The 20351-nt window shown below is 51.6% G+C and overlaps 2 protein-coding genes across 4 annotated transcripts in view; both read left to right on the top strand.

Annotated features, from left to right (window-relative positions):
- Positions 1–1328: 1328 nt before the first annotated feature.
- Positions 1329–7826, top strand: RHBDD2 (rhomboid domain containing 2). The gene is made up of 4 exons (XM_027725958.2): positions 1329–1482; positions 2595–2996; positions 3360–3510; positions 5651–7826. The coding sequence occupies exons 1-4, from the start codon at positions 1338–1340 to the stop codon at positions 6063–6065; spliced, it is 1113 nt and encodes a 370-aa protein (XP_027581759.2). The 5' UTR covers positions 1329–1337; the 3' UTR covers positions 6066–7826.
- A 259-nt stretch (positions 7827–8085) lies between these two features.
- The window catches only part of LOC113990467 (NADPH--cytochrome P450 reductase), a 32073-nt gene continuing 19807 nt past the window's right edge, over positions 8086–20351 (top strand). The window contains exons 1-2 of one of the 3 annotated variants that reach the window (XM_039389275.1): positions 8086–8357; positions 13617–13749. Coding sequence is in view for 1 of the 3 variants with exons in the window: in XM_039389274.1 (XP_039245208.1) it covers positions 8324–8357 (34 nt within the window). In the remaining 2 variants the exon portion in view is untranslated. Of the gene's footprint in view, positions 8358–13616; positions 13750–18398; positions 18544–20351 lie in introns of those variants that run through there. The other 2 variants (XM_039389274.1, XM_027725953.2) reach the window with 2 other exon arrangements.

Raw genomic sequence — 20351 nt, 5'->3', positions numbered from 1 at the left:
AGGAACATGTCCAGGTGGGATGCATGGTGTCAACAGATTTTCTCCTTTTGTGCAAATATAGTCTTTCTACCACAATATCCACAGCTCCATCCCCAAATCTCTTCCAACTACAAACTCAAGAACAGATACAATTGTTGTGGTCAGTGCTAACCATGTGTGTAAAGCAAGCCATGACCACAGTGAAGGATTTCCCTTGAAGGGATCAGATTAAGTTCTCCCTACTCCATCATCTCCCTGTGACACCTGCAAGAACTTCAATATCTTCATTTATAAGCTGCCAATTCCTCTCCTAAATCTGACTAAAACTGGCCAAATAGTTAAGCCAATATTGCTGGGGAATTGAAGACAGACACAGAATATTAGCCTCATGCAGGTTCAGCCTGGTTTGAACACACAGATGTGGAGGAGGGCTGTCCCTCCATTTGCTCCAGCACAGGTGGGAAGGTGCACCTGTGGTGTGGACACTCCTCTCCATCTCCATCTGTCATATATGAAAGGAAATGCTTGTTCTGTGTCCAGTTCCACAGTTCAGGAAGGACACTGAGGGATTGGAGCAAGTCCAGGGAAGGGCAACGAAGCTGGTTGAAGGGTGTGGAACACAAGTCTGATGAGGAGTGGCTGAGGGAGCTGGGGGGGCTCAGTCTGGAGAAAAGGAGAGTCAGGGGGACCTTCTCTCTCTCTCAAACTCCCTGACAGGAGGCTGGAGACAGGTGGTGGTCGGGCTCTGCTCCCAGGCAACCAGTGACAGGATAAGAGGACATAGGCTTAAACTGTGCCAGGGTATGTTCAGGTTGGACATCAGGAGGAATTTCTACACAGAAGGGGTTATTAGACATTGGAACGGGCTGTCCAGGGAGGTGGTGGAGTCACCATCCCTGGAGGTGTTTAAGGAAAGAGTGAATGTGGCACTCAGTGCTCTGGTCTGGTTGACAAGGTGGTGTTCGGTCACAGGTTGGACTAGATGATCTCACAGGTCTTTTCTAACCTCACTGACCCTGTGATTCTGTGATTCCCAGCAGCCTGACCCCACGGTGTGGGGGGACGGGGGCTTCATTGGCCTGGCTGGGCCTCCTGCACCTGAGAGCAGCTGCTCATGGGGAGGCCCGGACCCAGCTCAGGTAGGCTCCCAGCGAGACCTCACACCTCCCCACGGGGACATTTTCCCCTTCTGGACAAGTTAAAACCCCCACTAATTAAATAAAAATTCAAAAGAAGGCGGGGGGGGGGAAGAACCCCACCCCCGCGCGTCTCCATGGTAACGAGCAGCGCCTCGCGTTGCCATGGTAACGCCCAGGCCTTCCGGCGGCGGCCGGAAGCGGCAGGCGCGCGGGGTGGCAATGGCGGCGCCCAGGGCGCTGCCGGCCGCCGCCGCTCTCACGGTGCTGATTTCGGTCGGGGCCTCCGCGCCCGGGATGCTGCGGGGTGTCCCCGCCGCCCGCTCCGCCGCCGTGCTGCGCCCCACCGCCCTGCGCGACGGGGAAGGTGAGCGGGGGCCGCCCGCGGGGCAGCCGCTGCCTTCTTGGTCCCCCCTGTCTTCCCCCCTCCGTGGGTCCCCCATATCAGACCTTCCCCAAATCCACGACGGAGCCTTTGTGTCCTCGCATTCCCGGTCTCCCTCAAATCCTCACTGGAGCTTTTGTGAATTCCCTCTCGGGGCCATCCCCGCGTCCTGCTCAGGACCCCTTGGTCCCTCCCCTCAGCCCCCACTTCTGGGCACTTCCTCAAGCCCTTCCCTGAGCCCGCTGCTCCCCCTGTGTCCCACCTCTCCTTGCTCCTTTCTCCTCCCGCTGTCCATGCTCTTCCCTGACCTAGGCACCCATCTCAGCTCCCTTACATCAGGCTGCTCCCCTTTACCCCTATTTCTGACACTAAGCACAGTATGAGTATGTTTCCAGAATCTTGAGGGATTTGCTTTCCTCTGTGCCTCTGGTATTTCCAGGATGATTTTTATCACACTTTTAATTCCCATGTGCCAGCTCACCCCTGTGCAGTGATTTTCTTTAGCAGTGTTTGGTTTCTCTGAGCTGATGGGTGAAATCCACCATCTCCTCACATTTCTTCATGGGTTATTTTGTTTTTCACTGCTGTTTTTCTGTCTATGGGGCTGAGGTCGGTGGGAGGGAGGTGGAGAACTCTTAGCCTCCATCCTTGCTGAATGCCCAGGAGAACAGCTATCCAAAAGGCCTGGGAGCACTTCTGAGGTGTGAGGTTTGGTGAGAAAAGTCAGCCTTCCAGCAGTTTAAGGAGTGGGGTTTTTTGCCAAAATCATTGTTATAATAACATCTATTTTTATGTCTTTTGCCTTCTCTTTTAATGAGACTGAAATATACTGCAGATGCTGCTGCTTTTTTCCAGGCAGCTTCCCAGGAAGCAGCAAAGAGTCAGCCCATATGTTTATGACACCCAAGATAGCACTTGTTTTACTCTATCTTGTTATTTATGCCTGGTTTTAAAGGCCTCAAATTCCTTCTTTTCTACACCAGCATAGAAAGGAAAGCCATTAATTAATCCCGTGGGCTCTCTCTCTCCCTCCCTCTGCTCAAGGCTGTGATTGTGGTTTAAAGCAATTAAAAGCTGTGTCTGTCTGTGCTCAGTTCACAGGTTGGTCACCTACATCTTTGTCTATGAAGACCTGGTCTCCCTGACCTGTGGTGCCGTTGCCATCTGGTACTTTGCCGGCAGCTTTGAGAGGAATGTGGGCACAGTGAAGCACTGCTTCCTCACCATCACCTTCTCCATGCTCTCTGCCCTCCTCTACCTCCTCCTGGAGCCCCTTGTCTCCCGGGTGTGGGAGGTGGGAGATGCCAAAGGATTCCTGCCAGTGGCTTTCGCCATGCTGGGTGTGTCCACCACCCGCTCGCGGATGAAGAGGACTCTGGTTTTTGGGTGCAGGGTTCCAGTGGTGCTGGTGCCCTGGTTTGTGCTCTGCGTGGCGTGGTTTATCCCCCACTCTTCTCTCTTGGGTAACCTGTGTGGGCTCCTGGTTGGGGAAGCCTGTATCCTTTCCAAGTGGGAAGCTCCGAGCCAGAGCGGGATCGTTGGTTCGCGATGGGAACGGGGTGCTGTGGTTCTCGTTGTTGGTTTTACGGTGTTTCCTGGGCTCTTGCTCTGCATTAAACCCTCCCTGGCTTTGCTCGTCCCGTGTTGGTTTTTCACCTCATTCTTCCCCTTCCCCAGTGACTTTTGTGCACCCAGAGAATGTGGAGTGAGAAGGGCGATGGTCTGTGAACGTGGTGCTGGGCGGAACTGGGAGAATTCTCCAGGAAAAGTGGTTTGTGGGCAGAGGAGGATTGTGTGTGGCTGTGTTAGAAGTGACTGTGTTTTGTCTGCAGACCTCCTTAACACGCTCCTGGCTTCAGATGGTCTTGGCTACTGTTTCTGCCTGGATTTTCCAGAGTCAGTGGGCTCTAAGCTGGACCGGGTGTTCCCTTTCACTCTGCTGAAGAGGATCCCAGGGCTGAAATACATCCCAGGGTCCTTAGCAGAGAGAAGAGCCTCTGACAGCACCAAGTAAGTACAGGAGTTCCTGTGGGAGATCTTACAGGGGAATTTTGAAGTGTGAGTAGAGGCTCTAAATCACCTTTAAAAGCCGGATTGCATTTGTTGAGTTCATATTGTGGGTGTGGGAGGGGGCAGAGTCACCCTTTGATGTTACACTGGTGACATTACTGGGACTAATAAATTACCACTCATTAACTCAACCAGGTCTTTAGTGAAAGCTGAATGGAGGTGAAAGACCTCTCCTTTGCTGCAAGGGCAGTGTGTGTACACATGCAAAGGTATTGCAGCTCTGGCTGACATGAAAGTTAAGTTGTGTAACTCTGCCCTGGAATTAGGGTTTAAGGCATTTATTCCTGGCTGTGTGGCTCCCTAGGGTGTGATCCCTATCTTTATTTGCCCCACCTCGCCTCCCAGGAATGCTGTGAAGTGAGTTGTGTCCAAACCTATGTAGGAGCAGAACATTATAAATCAAAGGTATCACTTACAAAGCTCAGTGTAGACCTTTTGGTCTTTTTTAGCCTTTCAGCAGGTTTTCAGTGTCAAGGCAATGTTACTTTACTGAAAAAAAAAACCTTGGGGCCCTTGGCTGACGTTCAGGAGTGGTTTTAAGTTTATGTATTATCACAAGCCATGAGAACTCACTTGTATTCTAAAAAGCTTGAAAATGTAGGTCAAATATTTACCTGTTCTAAGGTGCCATTTCAGCTTCGCAGAGAAAGGGCAGTTTTCTGTTAAGGGTTAAATTCTATGTATTGTTTAAGCCTTCAGCTCATTGTAAAGCTTTATTTAAAGTGGAAGCATTCCCAGGTGTTTGCATTGCCCTCACCCGTTGGGAAGCCATAAAACCAACCCTTGTCTGCAGCAGGAGTGTCCCTCAGGTCCATCAGGGCACTCAAACATGAGAGTGCTTGCAGGGAGGGCAGGCAGATCCAGCAGCATTTGTGTTTTTAGTCTCTCCTTCCTGTGCAAATGCAGCTTTTGGGAGGTGGGACTGTCTCCATGCTAAGCCTGTGCCAGCATCAGTCCAATCCTGCTGTGCACAGCACCTCAGGGTCTAAACCTGCTTCCTTTGGTGAGGTGACACAGACTGTTGTGACACAAAGGTACTTACATGAATATTTGACTATCCAACAGGGCGTGGGAAGGTGTTTCTAGAATGCTTCCACTGCTGCAGCTAAATTTGCATGTCTGTGTCTTAGATACAACTTCTGTATGTGCTTCTGCAGCTTCATGTTGATTATTTTGATTTTTAATAACTTGGGATTCGTTTTCTTTTTAAATTTTCATAAGATTCAGGCACCAACTTGCCACCAGGCAGGACACATTTCTAGGAGGTCCAGGCTTTGGCATCATGTTTGTATCCACAAATAAAATTAAAAAAAACCCAACCCAAAATCAAATTAATAATTTAAAACCAAAAACCTAAGCCTGAAAACCCCAGGCTGAGCCAGTCTCTTGTTCTTGCTGGGAATCTGGCAGTCATGGATTCATGAATATTGACTTGATTCTCAGCACTCATCTGCGTGTTGTGCGTGGGCTGAGCAGCACTCCTGAAGTCCCAAAGGCTTCAGCTTCTAGGCAGATTGCCTCTCTCCTATTTTGGCTGGATGAGTCATCCCTTCTGCTGGCAAAGACTTTCTAGCCCTTGCCTCTGAATAATTAATTTAATTTCTAACTCTCCCCTCCTTCTCTTTTTTTGCTTTATACTCTGGGCTCTTACTCGCACCAAGGGCCTTTATGTTTTCTTCATAAACACTTGGCAGCTGTGACTTCTCCTGATTAATGCCTTGGCAGATGTGTCCCTCACAGGGCAGGGAGGATGTGCCCTGGAGTCTCAAAGCACGTTGAAGTTTGGCTTTTGTGCATTCCTTGCACAAAGAGTCTGGGGCCAAGAACCACGCTCGTTCAGTGGGTGTGGAAATGGCGTGGGTTGGGAGTGGGAACATCTGTCCTGGGAAGCCAGTAAACCTATTTTTTACTCAAGTGCTGCTTATAATAAGAGCTTCTGTTGTAGTGAATCCCTCTGATGGATTGCAGTGACCTCTCTGAGCGCTGGTCAGGAGGAAATCAACCCCCAGGGCACTTCCAGCGCTAATTAGGCAATGCCAGTTCTGAGCACTGTGTAACCTTCTGTTTTCTTCCTGCCCAGGATTAACCCTGCACCAGGCACTTACCCCACCCAAAGCTACTACTACCCTTCGCCTCCAGCTCTTCCTGCTTCCCAGATGCAGCATCCCAATGCTCAGAGCCAGGGGTTTCATCACAGCTGCACTCCAGGACATGGCCGTGTGCCGGGACACGAGGGATCTCAGCAGGGCCATGCTGCAGGACACAGCCTCAGTTCTTCCCACTGCCAAGCCAGAGGTGCCTGGGGAGAGTGTTGTGGGCAGGCCCACGTGGGAGCCTCCCCAGGACAGCGCTGCCAGCTGGGCACGTTCTGTCCCCCTCAGCGCGTGTGCCCGACTGACCCACAGCCCCCTGCACTGGGCCCCCTGGCTGGTGCTCAGCAAGCACCCACAGTGCCTCCTGTTGCAGCTGAATTTACCAGAGTCCAAGTGTACTGATCCTCCAGGGAGCATCAGGACTCACGCAGGGGCAGGACCACTCTGTGATGCTCCCACAGCAGTGCATTGCTGGCATCTTTGCTGTGTCTGGGGTGACTGTTGGAATGCATTGGTAGCTCCAATGTAAGCCATTTCCCTGCTCCCTGGCACAGGCTACTTGGATTGTATTTCCTTTATAATTGTTTTTTTACTTTTTGATATTGCTGGGGGTGAGGACTGTATCAGCTCTGTGTACTTCTCATCCTTTTGAAGTCTTTTTTCATTGCTGCATTTAGCAGCTGGCTTTTTCCACACTGCCACTGGAGTTCCAGTGCACCAGCTCCCTGAGTCAAGGGGGGAATCTCACTGTCAAAACACTGGAGTTTAGCTAGGCTGCAGCAAAAAGCTCATGTCCCATTTACACTCCTGTCTTGTTTACAGGTGTGATGTAGCTAGGACCCAAAAGAGGTGGGAATTGGGCAAGCCTTAGTGTATAACTTAATATTTGAGTGGAGGAGGACTCAACAGATGTCTGTTCTGCTGGTGACTTCCCCACTAAAAGACTGCCATGAAGAGGGCTTGTTAAACCAAGCTGGGGCAAGAGGATAGAACACAGAACACCCTTTTCTGCCACCACAAAACAGCCCTAAAATGCTCAAGGTCCTTCTTAGCTGCAGTCTGTGACTGCATCAACATGTTGCCTTCATTTTCTGATAGCACTGCACTAGCTCAGCCTGTGTCACCAGCACTTGTTGATAAGGCCACCTCACATGCATGGGAAGTAGTGGGGAAACTCTTCAGTAATGAATTTTGGCCATTTGTGGAGCAAATGTTTATAAATCCAAGGAATGCAGCAGTGCTGTTGGGGGTGTTCACACTGCTCAGCATTAGAAGTCTCACCGACCAATATTAGCACAATCTCTCTCTGTTTTCTTGGAGCTGGTGGGCAGGTGTGTGGGAGAGGGGAGTTTTCAGCAAAGGATTTGGAGCAGGATGCACTGTTTGGTGCGTGTGGCTGTAACGAAGGAGTTTGCTTGAGTTGCTGAGATTTGAGTGTTATTCCCAGCTGTGTAGCTGCTGCCCTGTGCCATGCCCAGGAGGAATCTGCTGTCTCTGTATCTGTAAATCAGCCAGGATCTCAACTATTGCCCTCGGCTCTGCTCAGAGTTTTGTTGTGTTCCAGAAAAAAAGTGGTGCATGAAGCACAAAATGCCATTACTGCTCCTGGAGATGTTCCTGCAGTGCCTCACCCGTCCCCAGAAACACAACAGCCTCAGGGCTCCTCTGTGCTCCCAGTGAGCCTGACCAGAGGCAGCTCTGGCAGCTGCATGTTCCAAAGCAAGTCCATGCCCCTTTGATTTTTCCATCATCAATGTCTGAGGAAGCCCCTTGTTGCTGTACAGCCACTTCTCCAGGAGGCTGGAGTTGAGGGCCTTTCACTCCTCCACGGGATCACAAATGGAATTGACTTCATGGTCCTGTTTTTCCTGCTGACAGCAGTTGCATTGTTATGTGTTTAGTGTGGAGCAAGAGCGGGATAAGGAGCTTGTTTGGAATTTAAAAGCATGTTTTTAATACCAGGAAAGAAATGCTAGAGATAACATTGAAATGTTGATACTCCACTCTCTGCTAGTGCCTTGATTTTTCCTCCTTGTGAAATCCTTGCCTGTAAACCTAGGAATTTTATCACTGATTTTTCCAGGAGGGTGATGAGCATTGATAGCAATCATGAATGTTGTATACCTCCAAATTGGGAACTGGAAATAGAATCTGAAAGACAAATTGTTATGGTCTCCGGGTTTGCTTTCAAACGGGGATGTGGAGCGTGCCCCTCCGGGTGGTGGGCTGGGCACGGCGGGATCTGTGGGGTGGGATCTGTGGGATGGGCTGTGGGATGGGCTGATGGGTGCCAGCTCCGTGTCAGGTTGGGGCTTTGGACGCGCACTGGGGACAAGTGGAACTGCACCCTGGAAAACGCTGGAAGCCGGTTATTTTTCCTTTCCAACTCTTATCAGCTGATCTGATGAGAGATTCGCTCTCCCTGCAGAGCTGTCAAAGGGATGGCACGTTTCCAGGGAGTAGTTTCCTGGTTTCGCAGTGGCGGAGGAAGCCCTGGCCTGTAGGAGTCACCGCAGTGTCGCTGCCGGCAGCCGGAACAGCCCCGATCCCGGGGAACAGACACCAAACCTCCTTCCAGGGGGTGAGCTGGGCCCCTTGGCCCCGGCGGTGGGGGGACATCCCTGCCTGGGAAGGAGCAAGCACCAGCCACTAACCTTTCCATGCTGGGACAAGACAACTGCCACAGCCTTCCAGGTGCGCAGGACCTGCCATAGGGACAAAACCACAATTTGGGTTTTTTTTTTTTCCTTCTGCTCCCAGGTCTTTTAGGAGCTTCTGGGTGACCTTGGCAGATCACTTGGTCTCTCTGATCTCTGCATCTTTCACCATGTCCCCAGGGCTGTTCCAAGTCCAGCTGCACCTACTTGTCCAGTGCAATGTGTTGTACCTTCAGTGCCCTTCAGATGGATGTTTGTGAAGATTTATTTTCTAGTGAGGTCTGTTCCCTGCTTTCCTGAGGGCAGCTGTTTCACAGTGAAACGCTGTTGTATAAATGAGCCAAGGACCTTCTGCTTCTCCAGCAGTGGAGTCCAAGCAAGTCCCAGTTCCCCAGGGCTGGTGACAAACTCAGAACTCCTTGCCCAGGGAAGGGAAGTTGCTGGGAGGGAGGAAAAGTGTTGGGATGAGACATTTCCAAATGTGTTTAAGGCTCCGAGGAGGAATTAAATTTGGGAGAGAGGGAGGTGAAAGTCATCAGCTCACTGGGCTTTGGCATTTGCCTCACTGAGCTCCCAGCAGTTACTCATTGCATGTTGCAGTACCAGCTCATTTCCTTGGTGGGGAGACAGAGAATGGAAGTTCCTAAAGGAGGATGGGAAAAAAAAAAAAAAAAAAGAAAAAAGTCAATAACCTCCCAGTTCAGCCCGGGATGGCTGCCACTGGGAACGTGCTGTCCCTGGAGCTTTGTTACTCTGTGCCCCTGGTGCATTCCCAGTAAAGGCCACTTCATTCAGTGCTAGGATTGCATCTGCCCCAGAATCAGGGTGTGCAGAGAGTCCAGAACACCCCTTGGGTTGACCCCCTGTCCTCAGAGGGTCACTGTAGAGTGACAAAACTCTGGGGACAAGCGCTGGGAGCTGAGCCAGGTGCTCCCTGTGCTTGGGATAGTCATCCTGGTGCAGGAAGGATGCTCTGGAAGAGCCCAGCTCCATCCTCTCTGCTCTTCTGCACCCACTATGGTGCAAGAGGAAAGGCATGGGGGGTACATGAGGAAAGCAGAACCAACTTAGACCTGCATTGCTGCCCCATTTAGGAGCAAGGGGGGGGGTCCTGCAGAGTGGGGAGGCCTGGCAGGACACATTGATGCTGGAGGAAAAACAAGTCTGTGTTCCTCTGCTTTCCTATCCCTCATTTATTCGTGGCAAAGCACACCCACACAGTTATCCTGACTGGGGGCCAGGTTCCCCGTGCCAGGGCCAGGACTCTGCCAAACACCACCTTCATGGCTGTCCCATGGGGCCCCAGCCTGTTTGCTGGCACTGTTGAGGGTTCCGTGGCCAAAAGTTCAGCCCCAGCCTGTGCTGGGAACAGAGGAGAGTTGGAGAGATGGGAGAAATGGGTGTGGTGACAAAGCAGTGACCCAACAGGTCCCTGTGGGCTGGCAGAGCTCTGCTTTTTCCCCCAGGGGGAGTTTGGGCTGGGTGTGATGAGACCCCAGCCCCTTCCCTGCTGGCACAGAGCAGGCCAGGCTGTGCTATAATGCCTGTTCCCAGTCCAGGCACCCGATAGGATGACCCCAAACCAAGGGCCTGCACTGTCCTGCCATCCCATCAGTGCCACTGTGATCTTTAACCCGCGGCCATTCACCCCACGGGGCACAGTCACAGACCAGAGCCACTCCGGGGCAATTCCATGGGGTTGATCCCAAAACTGATGCAGGTGGCAGTGGTGCCCAGGTGATCTTTACACCCCTCTACCCTCTGCTTGGATGCCATCATGAAAGGGGGTGTTCCTGCAGCCCTGGGCACCGCTGCCTCAGAGCTGGTGCTTTTTGGGTCCGTGCCCCCTCCTCACACCCCTCGTGGCTCCCCACGTGCCTGCCAGCCCCAGCTTGGACTTTGCACCTTTTATTGATTCTGCAGCGAGCGCCAACACAGTGACAGTGTCAGAATGGTGACTCTGGATGTGCCAGTGCCTGGCTGAGGGAGGGGACACAGTCCCGTGTGACCCCACGTGGCCTGGGGCTGCTCGGTGGGGTCAGGGCGAGCCGTGTGCCTGGCTTTGGCCAGGCTGGACTTAGCAGAGCTGTGACCCAGCTTCCCAAAAAAAGGAGAGAGGAGAGCAGCGGTCCCGCCGTGTCTGTAGGACCCGGGGTTTGGGGGTTTGAGTTGCAAAATGTCCCGCTGGGACTGCTGGGGATGTTTCCGGAGCTGCTTGTGCAGTTCCCTGGTGGTGGCAGCATGAGTGCTGAGAGAAAGGCCGCCCCAAAACATCCAAAACATGTGGTCTGCGGTTAAATCAGGAGCATGTGCTTGTGCTGGCTGTAAACTGACTGGGCGGGGAGCCCCCCGGGTCCCAGGGAGGGGAGGCAGTGATCAGGTTCCAGCCTCTACCCTGGGGTCCCTTGACCCCCCTCGGGCTCTGCACCAGGGCAGGGGCCTTGGGAGGTTCTGGGGGGTCCCACAGCAGCACCACCATGTGCACACAGGCACCGCACGTGGCCACAGAGAGGGTTCTTGGGTGTGGGGGTCCTGGCTCAGGCACAGCCTGTGTCCAAAACCGACCCCAGCCCATGACGCAACCGTGACCCCAAACACGACTACACCATGACCCCAGCCCTGACCTTAAACCCACCTCGACTGCAAACCAGATCTGAACTCTAACGCCAGTTCTGGCCCCCACCCTCACCCCCCAAATACAACGTTGGCTCCACTGCTGTCTCCTTACCTTGCCCCAACCCTGACCCCTCCTTACACCCACTGGGACCCCCAAACATCCCCGACCCCCCTTTTGCTCCTGCCCCGCCCCAGCGCTCCTGCCCCTTTAAGACCCTGCAGTCCTGGGGCCGTACCAATGCGCCTCCGCAGAGGGGGGATCTCCTCCGGTAGGCGCGCTCGCAGCCTATTGGCGGGCGGCAGGGGCGGAGCGTGTTCCCCCCGCGCGTAAGGCCGAGTGGTGCGGTCCGCGGTACGTGCCGGCCGCACCGGGGCTGCGGGAGCCGCCGGGCACAGAGCGGGCCGGGCCGGCGGTGGGTGCGGGGTTCCGGGGCGACACCGGGGACCGGCGGGGTACCGGGATCGTGTGGATGAGGAGGGGTGGGCTCGGGCGTCCCCTATGCCTGAGGGAGGGCTGGGCTCCGCCGCTGGTGTCTTCTCTGGTGGGGAGGGGCGGGTGGGCATCCGCTGATGGGTGGGATAGGACGGGACGGGACGGGGGTACCCCTCTTATACTGGGTGAACTGATGTGGCTGGCTCCATGTGACTGGGAGGAGTGGGATGACTGAGGTCCCGCGTATGGCGAGGCTGTTGTGAGTGGTCCCGCTGTGATTTGGGGGGAGTTCGATGTGAATGGACCCTTTTTTATTTGGGGGGACTGGGATGACCCTCTGGTCATCCTGGTATCTGGAGTCTGGTGTGACTGGATCCCTGCCTTTGGGGGGGTATTTGGATGTCCAGAGGTCTCTCTTATTCAGGGTGTTGGGGGGACTGGGATGACCAGACTTCCCTGTTATTTGGGGCATCTGATGTGACTGGTCCCCTGTTATTGGGCAGGGATGGGGATGACTAAAGCTCTCTTTTGTTTGGGGGGGTCTGGTGTGACTGGATCCCCTGTTTGAAGGGGACTAGGATGACCAGAGGCCTCTGTTATTTGACTGAGTGCTCTGTTACTGGGGGGACTGGTGTGACCAGGGTCCCCTGTACGGGGGGGCTGGCATGAGTGGCCCCCTGTAATTTGGGGTACCCCAATCATACCTGGCTCCCTGGGGCCTGTGGGGCAGGGGGCTGACCGGCACCCCGTGGTGGGGCTGAGAAGGGGGTGTGAGGCAGGGTGGGCAGCCAGGGAGGGGGGTGATGCCTGCCCTGTCTCGCTTCCACAGCACTGAAGGGTTGCTCAGACTTACCCAATCTCGGGCTGTTGCTGGTTAAAAGCCTTTAATGAGCTTAATTTTCTGGCACTTCCCTGCAGAACGTTATTCCCAGCATTTAACTGACACCTTTGCTGCAGGCTGGGCTGCTTAGCTGTTGTTCCACCTATTTAACTTTATAAGCTGCTGGGGTGTGGAAAGACTCTTTGCCCCTGTTTTTTCCTGATGAAGTTGCTTGGGAGAGTGAAGTTACTCACTTAGGGAATGTGCTTGTCAAAGGAAATAATGGAAAACCCCCTGTTTGGGAATATTAAGGCTGGAGGGGGTGAAGACACCTGGATGACGGTGTTGGGAGTTAGTCATCAGTGTGGAATTGGTTCTTAGGAAGTTGTCTTACTTGCAGGAGTAAGCACTGCTGGTGGAGTGTGCGTTGTTCTGTCAGTGTTTAGACCTTGGGTTACCTTTCAGAGTGTAAAAGAAATAGGAATGCTTAGTGGGATGTGTACGGAGAAGAGGGATCACTGAGGCTTTCTGATGTGAGTCTGGAAAAAGTGAAATTTGGGGTTGTACCTCTACAGTTCTTTTTAAAAAGCAGAATCATACATCCAGTTGAGAAGCTGGAAAAGCACAAGGAAGGGTCAGGTCTCTGTTTCTGAAATCTGGAAGTGCCTCAGTGATAGCGTTGGTGGGGACATCCCCTCTTACACAGAGCTCTACACTCTGTGTGGGCTGTCGAGAGGAGCTGTGGGCTTTCATGTGTTTTGTTAGGCAGCAGAGCTGTGCTGACTGGGGTGCAGGGATGCACACATCCCTTTTGCCTGGGGCTTTCTTCCAGTATTTCTCTGATTCTCTGAGAAATCCCGATGAGCTGTTGCACACATGCAAAGTACCTCGGTGATTAACGTGCTGCAGATGAGGAAATCAGTGTTTTGTCTGGGAAGGGCTCATGAGCCAGACCCTTCCTGGAGAGCCCAGCATTGTCCCAGCACAGGTTTTTCTTCAGGTGCATCATGTGCTGGTTGACTGCACTGAACCAGGGTGTGCACGGCACAGAGTGTGTCTGAGTGTTGTATGTGGATGTGACGGTGCATGAGAACTCATTTGCAAAACAGGTTTCTGTAAAGCAGGGAGGATACAGGTGCTACAGGAAGAAACACCAACTGACACAACTGAGTGCTTTCTTTTAATTTTCAGGTGTGAAAGCTTTGGAGAGTGAGGTGAAGAGTGGGCAGGATGGAGAGGGTAGCGTCATACTTAACCCTCTGTTAATTAGTCCTTCTCAGTTTGTGACAGAGAAAAATCTCTTGCTTGTCATCACTGTGCAGGTGCCTCATGTTCAGTCAACAATCTCTGGGGTGGTGCCTTGTGGGCAGCCAGGGTTGAGCAAGTAAGTGCCTTCTGCAACTTTTAGTTTGTTTCTTCCAGAGCAGCTAGAGCAGCTCGACGGGGCCATAGGACCAGAACTTGTCTTGTCTCGAGGGAGGCTTTCCCTGCTGCTCTCCACCCTTCGTGCTGGAGCTCACAGGCCCCATCAGCGCTTGCTTGCAGATACATAAGTGCAAGGTAACCCCTTTCTTTTGACTGTCAAAGGTCGTGGAGTGTCTGTGGGTGCAGTTGGGTTTGGTAGGGTGGCTGGCAGTGTGTGCTGGGAGTGATGGTTTCTTTACCCACTTCACCCTCAGCAAAAGCAACATGTGGAACTGTGTCTGACTGAAATCCCATTTGATCTTTGCTCTCTCCTTTGCCTGTTGTGATGCAGCAAAGATTGTGTGTTTGCTCAGTTCTGGCAGACTAGGGAAAAGGCTTCCCTGCTCAGGTCTTCACTCCTGCCATCTCCTCCCCATCCCTTTCCTCTGGTATAAAAGAAAACCACCCACAGTTATCTCTGTGGACACTGAACTTTGTTTTGTTTCCTGATGTGAACTCTCCCGCCTCTAAAAACACAATTCGTAGAACTTGCATAAGGTGCTTTCCCAATGTGATCATTTGATCCCAGTAATGAGACTACTTTGTCCACGGTATTGTGGAGAGTGAGTCACCAGCCCTGCAGTGACAGGTGCACCTCTGCCAAGATTCCTTTTTTATAGGCTTTGAGATTTCATAGATCAGAACAAATAATTACAGGCTGCTCGTAATCTCTTGCTGCTTATCCCCAAGCAGACATTCAAGCTGATTGTGTGCTGCTGATCGCTCACGTAATCCAGAAAGACCAGAAGCCATCTCTGGTGGCTTCTGTAGGGCCACAAGTCCAAAGAGTGGCTGAGTTTGACCTGTGGCAGCAGATTATTGTATGTTTGTTTCTGCTTAGTTATCAGCCACGTCTGTAGAGTTACTGACTAATTTACCTTCCTTTCTTGCTGTGTGGAGGAGTAGACGGGCGAGGGTTGGAGTTAAAGATGGGGTGGGGTTTTTCTCCTTGGGGACATCTGGCTCTGGCAGTGCATGGGAAGTGTGCAGGGAAGGTTTAGCAACCGGCTCAGGGAGTTGGTGGGTCCGACTTGGCGGTGCTGGCAAGTACACTGGGTCTTGCTGCGTGGTTGCTTGTGAAACGCATCAATTGACTGGCTTTCACCCCTTTCACGGGTCATTGCTGCATCTCTGGGTTCCAGCTAACTCCAAGCTTTGGAGGAGCAAGCTGATAAAATGCCTGCGAGGATTGTGCAAGCCCTGGTTGTGTAACAGGGCTCTGTGCATAATTTCGGGAGGTAAGAGGAGCAGCTTGTGTTACAAAAGGAAAGGAAAATCCTGTGTCGAGTGTCTTCTGTTTATGTTGATTGGGCTGGGGATTTGGAGAGCTGTGGTTTTTGCAGCTTGGGATCAGCCTTTCAGCCTGTGACCTCTCTTATTCCCTGGGTTGTCTGATGTCCTGTGGCCTGTGTCCCTTTTTGGCACGAGGGCATCCGTTTTGGGTATGGAATTGATGTTCTGGTGCCTGTGATTGTGGTTGATTGCAGGGGCTGGGCTGGGAAGTTGCCTGTATTTCACAAATGTTCAAAAAAGTGAAATCCAGATTAGATTGCTGTACCCATGGCAGGCAGGGAGGGGTCCTAGGGTGACTGCACACCCTTTGACAGGGCAGGCAGAGCAGGAGGACAGTTCTCCTCCAGAGTTACCATGGGATGTAAGGATCATGCAGACACACTTCCATCCCATACAGCAACATAGGAGACAGGCTTGTAATGTCTGAAAAGCTCTCACATCCTCAGAGGAAAGCTGCCTTATAAATACAACATGTCCCAGCTCCACACAAAGAGGGCTTGGTTTTCTTTAAATAAATAAATCCCCAAAACATACTGTTCTGATCGAAGGTCTTCACAGTCCCTGAAACTTTGCAAGATCTTTTTAACAATGTGCCTGTGATGCTCCTTCAGCTGTTGGTTTCAAAGGAAACCTCCTAAAGGAGAACAGCATTGGAGGCTTTTGCTGTCCTCACTCTTCCTGGTGGAAGAGGTCAAAGTCTCTGGTTACTGACTCCATCTGTAGCACTTCCCTCCCTGTAGAGATTGCAGGCAAAGTCACACCAACCCTCAACAAACTCAGGCACAGGGTGAGCAAATGGCCTGTTGGGAGGAGCTGAAATTCCAGCCATGGCTGTGGCAGCACAGGGCACAGCACTTGGAGAAGAGGCTGCTGAAAAAAATACCATTTTTCGTCTTGATCTTAAAAAAACATCTTCACCAGGACCTGAACCATGCAAAATCCATGCCTGAATGGGCTGCTCCTGAGGTTTTGCAGCCTAGCCTGGCAAGAGGGTGGTTTAAAACTCCTGCAGACTTGTCCCAGCTCCTGCATATTGGTGGTGGTGAGACCCCTGTTCCTCTTTCAAACAATGGCTGAGGTGTGGTGCTCTGGATTTGTCCCTCCTTGGGAGGGGAAACTGGGGAACAGTGTTGGTTCACAAGGGGGTCAGTTTACCTGCCATTCTCAGGTTTTGTTTACCCTGTAACCCTGAACTCTTTTTTTATATGCTGGCTCATGTTAATCTGTGTGAAGGAAGGTGTTCAGGTGCCTAAGCTGGTGAGATGCCTCATGCCCTTGTCTAGAGGTCGAGAGGCTTTTATCTGGTGAAAGGAAGTGTGCAAATTTAGTAATTCTGGGTTGCTTTCTTTTAAGGCAGCTTGGCAAGTTTGAATTAAGTTTTGTATTGAATAATGCCTCTAAATCCTTTGGTTCAGTGCACTGGTCTTACTGAGCCCCACCTCAGTACACCCACAGTATAGAGTTGCTTTCTGCCTCAGTAAAGCTGTTCCTCTTGTTCTCTTCCTTGCTTTTGCAGCTGCTCTGCTGTCCTTGAATAAGACCCGTGGGCCAGAAAACATGGAAGTATGACAGTGAAAGCTCAAATATGCAGTATTTCAAGATCCAGACTGACTGATGTGCATTCCACATCTGTTTTGTGCCTAAAATAGAAGTTTTGCCAATATCTGAGCCGGCGTGTCAGGGTCTGGGTAGAAGAGACCTTGCACAGTGAGAATAACTTTTGCTTCACAAGAAAACCCAACAGCTTTTGTGTTCCTTTCCCTGCTTTAGGTGCTGCTGCAGCCAACGCCTCAGTTTAGATTGGGAATTCTGAGCTGGTGGTAGTGCACAGAGGCACTTTCCTGGTTTTGTGTGAGGCTCTGCTTTTCACCCTTCCTTGCTGAGCTGCTGCTGGTTAATGGGAAGTTGTGGGATGTGCTGGAATTGTTGGTTTTTTTTAAATATGTGGGAAGAAAGTGATAGGGAAGCACTAGGTGTAGGGAACCTTCATGCCTAGTGAAATCCAAACCCTGGCTCATGCTTGTCATCCTGCCCTGTTCCACGGTAAACCCGTGGTCCAACGGAGGGTCTTGGGGCAAGGAAACTGTGAGGTTTCCCACTGTGCCTTCCTTCCCCAGGAGCCCAGGAACTCACCTGTGTGGTGATCCCACTCAAAACAGGGAACCTGTGCAGACCAGAAAAGCACAGCCATTTGTCTGGCCAGATACATCCTGGTATTGATGGGAAATGTGATCTCCACATGGCAGAGCTCTGGAGAAAAGGCTGATCCAAGGGCTGGTGAAGCCAATGTTAAATAACCTGGATCTGGGTGCCTGCTTCCATGTACTGCTTTTGTTTTGGAAAGGACCACTTTCCTTGCCAGGTCTTCTTTTACTAAAAAGGAAGGGGAAAAGAGCTAATTTGAGACTGGCACAGGCTGATGTAAACAGAATTTCTTGGTCTAATTGGTTGCATTTGTACTCAGGAGAGGGAGAAGATCTGGTTTTGCCCCCAGGGTCTCCTGGCCTAATACCACACACAAACATGCAGAAAGTCTTCGCTGCAGTGGGTTTCAGAGGAGACCAGGCACAGGAGTCTGGGCAGAAGTGCCACCTGCACCACAGCCCTGCTCCTTCCACTCCTGGCCTTGTGTCCGTGGGGCTCCTCTTCCTGACACAAGTCAGTGACCCGCCTGTCTTGTGTCATTAGTGGGTGAAAGAAGAAACCTTTGCTGGTCACAAGACTGCATTCCTGTTTGTGAGTCTCTTCCTTCTCCTCCACTGCAGCTTCCTTTTGGTGCTGCCTTCTGTGCCAGCTCTCCACAAGCTTTGCTGGTGCCCTGGGAATAGAGACCTGTGAGAGTGGCTTTCTTTTTTCCTCCCAGGTGTTTTAGTTGTTTAATTTCTATTTATAATCTTCCTGCTTTTCTGTTTCTAAGGCTTGGGCTGCAGGTTGGTGCTGTACAAAGAGATGGAGTTTTCCATCTGGTGTGGTTGCTTATCTCTGTCATGTGTCTCCCCTCTGTCCTGAAGTTGTCTTTGGGGTTGTGCCATGATGCCAGTGGAAATAACTGGTTTCTCACTTACAAAGCCCAGTTTTAAGGCTTCTTCTCAAGGCTGCTCTGTGTTGTGCCATGGTCAGCACAAGAGAAGGGGCCATCACTGGGGCAGACAAGGTGTGTGGTGGGAAGGGAGGTCTGCTCACGCACACCCACCTGCACCTGTGGAATTCAAGGTGGTCCTTCCTGATCAGAAGGAGGGGTCTGGCAGATGTGGTGGTAATGCTGACATTCCCGGCCACGCAGAGCTTCCACCACTGGAAATCGTGACAGCTGTGCTTCCTCTGTGCTCACTAATGCAGTGCCTGTGCTGAGTCAGGGACATGAGGGTCATCATCACGTGGCTGCAGGGAGCACGAGGGGTGCTCTGCCAAGTTGCCTCTACCAGCAGTGCCCTTTTGTCCCCTTCCCTGTGTGGCTGTGTGGGGCTCTTACCGGGAGTCTGAACTGAAGAAAGCCGGTCTGAAGGAGCCAGTGGCTTTTTGAGTGTGTTTTGCTGTTAGATGTGGTGGTGACCTGCATGGATTCCTGTTTCTGAGAAACTGGATCGCAGTCCTTTGGTAAGTGTTGCTGGATGGAATAAGTGGACTACTGGAGGGGAGATGGGTGCTCCAGGGCTCGTGTTGGCACCACGAAGGTGTTGCTGCAAGACACAAGTCAAGCTCGTTGCTGCAGGGGTGATTTGACTTCTAACCACTACCTGCTGTCCCTGCTGGTGTTCATCTGAGACAGCCTGGACTTTGCTGTGGGCTGGGAAGGCTCTGGCTGCCTGCACCCTGCTGAGTTCCCTTTGAATGGAGCCTGGCACCAGTGCCAGGGCAGAGGGTGACTAATGGCACTGCCCACAGGTTTGTCACGCAATTCCTCTTTGGCTCAGTCATCGTGGGGCTTTTTCCTGCATGTATTGCAAAACAGAGGTTCTACCTGCAGCCCCTGAGTTTATCTGCAGGGGTCCAAAGGGTGCTGATGCTTGGCTCCTGTTGGGTGTTTCAGTAAGCTCAGGGGCACTGGAGATGGAGGTGCAGCCTCTGTGCTGCCCTGTGCCAGGGCAGGCAGCGTCTGTAGGGTGTGTGGGAATCATGGGGAGCTCTTTCTGCTGTGTTAGGCTGATCCTGGGGGCTGTTTGGTGCTACAGCTGGTGCCTGGGGATCACTTATCAGAGGTGGGAGCAGTGAGCAGTCCCAAGCTGTGCTTGGTCAGCATTCTTCCTTCTCCTTTCCCTCTCACCAAGGCTGACACTGCAGGTCGTGGTGTGCTGATGGTGGCACAGGGCAGAGTCAAGCCCAGCTTGGTCACTCATTTTTGGAGAGTCACAGGCTGCAGTCCTGGTCTGAGACTGAAAAGTCAGATTGTCCTGAGGTAATCGAAACTCCTCATGGACATTCCATTACAAAAAAAAAAAAGGTCTACTTCAGGCTTACAAAGAGCCAACTTCCTGCCAACTTAGCCTCAGAGCCAACGCTTTTTGGCCACTAGGAGATAGTACTTGCAGAAACATCCTTACGTTTGCAGAAGGGGAAACCTCCCAGCCACGTTTCATGACTGTGGTGCTGTGCTCCAGTGTGCTTTTGGAGGCATCTGCTGCACCATCTCCTGGCGCTGCCATCCTCTGTGTGCAAGATCAAGGGGGGAGAATAGATCCCTTTGGGTTGCTGATCATTTGGCTTTTAGAGCGCTCCCCATCCTGTCTTGTCTGTTGCAATACTGATTTTATATATATTTTAATATGTGTGTGAGAATTAGGAATACAGTTTTTTTTAACATGATTATGAAGAGCATCTGTTTGGTAGCATGGAGATGTGCAGGGAAGGTCCCCAGTGATTTGAGTGATTGTGAGCTGCCGTGTATCAAGCAGATTCACACATTTAGGAGCTGCATTCAGGGGCTGAAAAGCTGAGCTAAAACACAGCATTGCCTGATTGTAATCTTTCAAAATGTTGTGACTTCTCTGTGCTCACATCTTGCTGAGGGTGATTGCTTTGCTGTGTGCATAAACAGGGATCCAGGAACTGGAGCCACGATTACAAAAAAAAAAAAAAGGGATATGGAAGTCTTGTCTTACCTTAATGGAAGATATAATAAACACTGTGGATAAAATGACCACCCTTGAAACTGTTGTCAGGGGAACTTTTACTTCTGCATCATGAATTTTTTTCTTTTCCCCTTCAAAAACCTGGTCTGATTCTATCAGGGTCCTTCCAGAGGCTGCATAATTCCCAGGGTAGTTAAATTTCAAGTAAGAGTCAGGTTTCTCTTCACTGGATGTTAGAATGTTAGAAAATGTATTTCAAAATGAATTGCTGGAAAATTGCTTCTGGAAAATAATTGTTACAGCCAACTAGGTAAGACTGAGATAAACTGAGGAATA

This window comes from Pipra filicauda, unplaced genomic scaffold, assembly GCF_003945595.2.
Source record: "Pipra filicauda isolate LSUMZ 115617 unplaced genomic scaffold, ASM394559v2 scaffold71_size5581439_pilon, whole genome shotgun sequence".
In the NCBI taxonomy this organism is placed as follows: Eukaryota; Metazoa; Chordata; class Aves; order Passeriformes; family Pipridae; genus Pipra; species Pipra filicauda.
This window is presented reverse-complemented; position numbering and strand designations above follow the sequence as displayed.

What these genes read in the sequence shown, in the direction of transcription:
- RHBDD2 (XM_027725958.2), top strand. Translation starts at nt 1,338, where the DNA reads ATGGCGGCGCCCAGGGCGCTGCCGGCCGCCGCCGCTCTCACGGTGCTG. An exon ending in CGCCCTGCGCGACGGGGAAG is followed by an intron (nt 1,483 to 2,594) that starts GTGAGCGGGGGC and finishes GTCTGTGCTCAG; the next exon opens with TTCACAGGTTGGTCACCTAC. An exon ending in GCTCCTGGTTGGGGAAGCCT is followed by an intron (nt 2,997 to 3,359) that starts GTATCCTTTCCA and finishes TCCTGGCTTCAG; the next exon opens with ATGGTCTTGGCTACTGTTTC.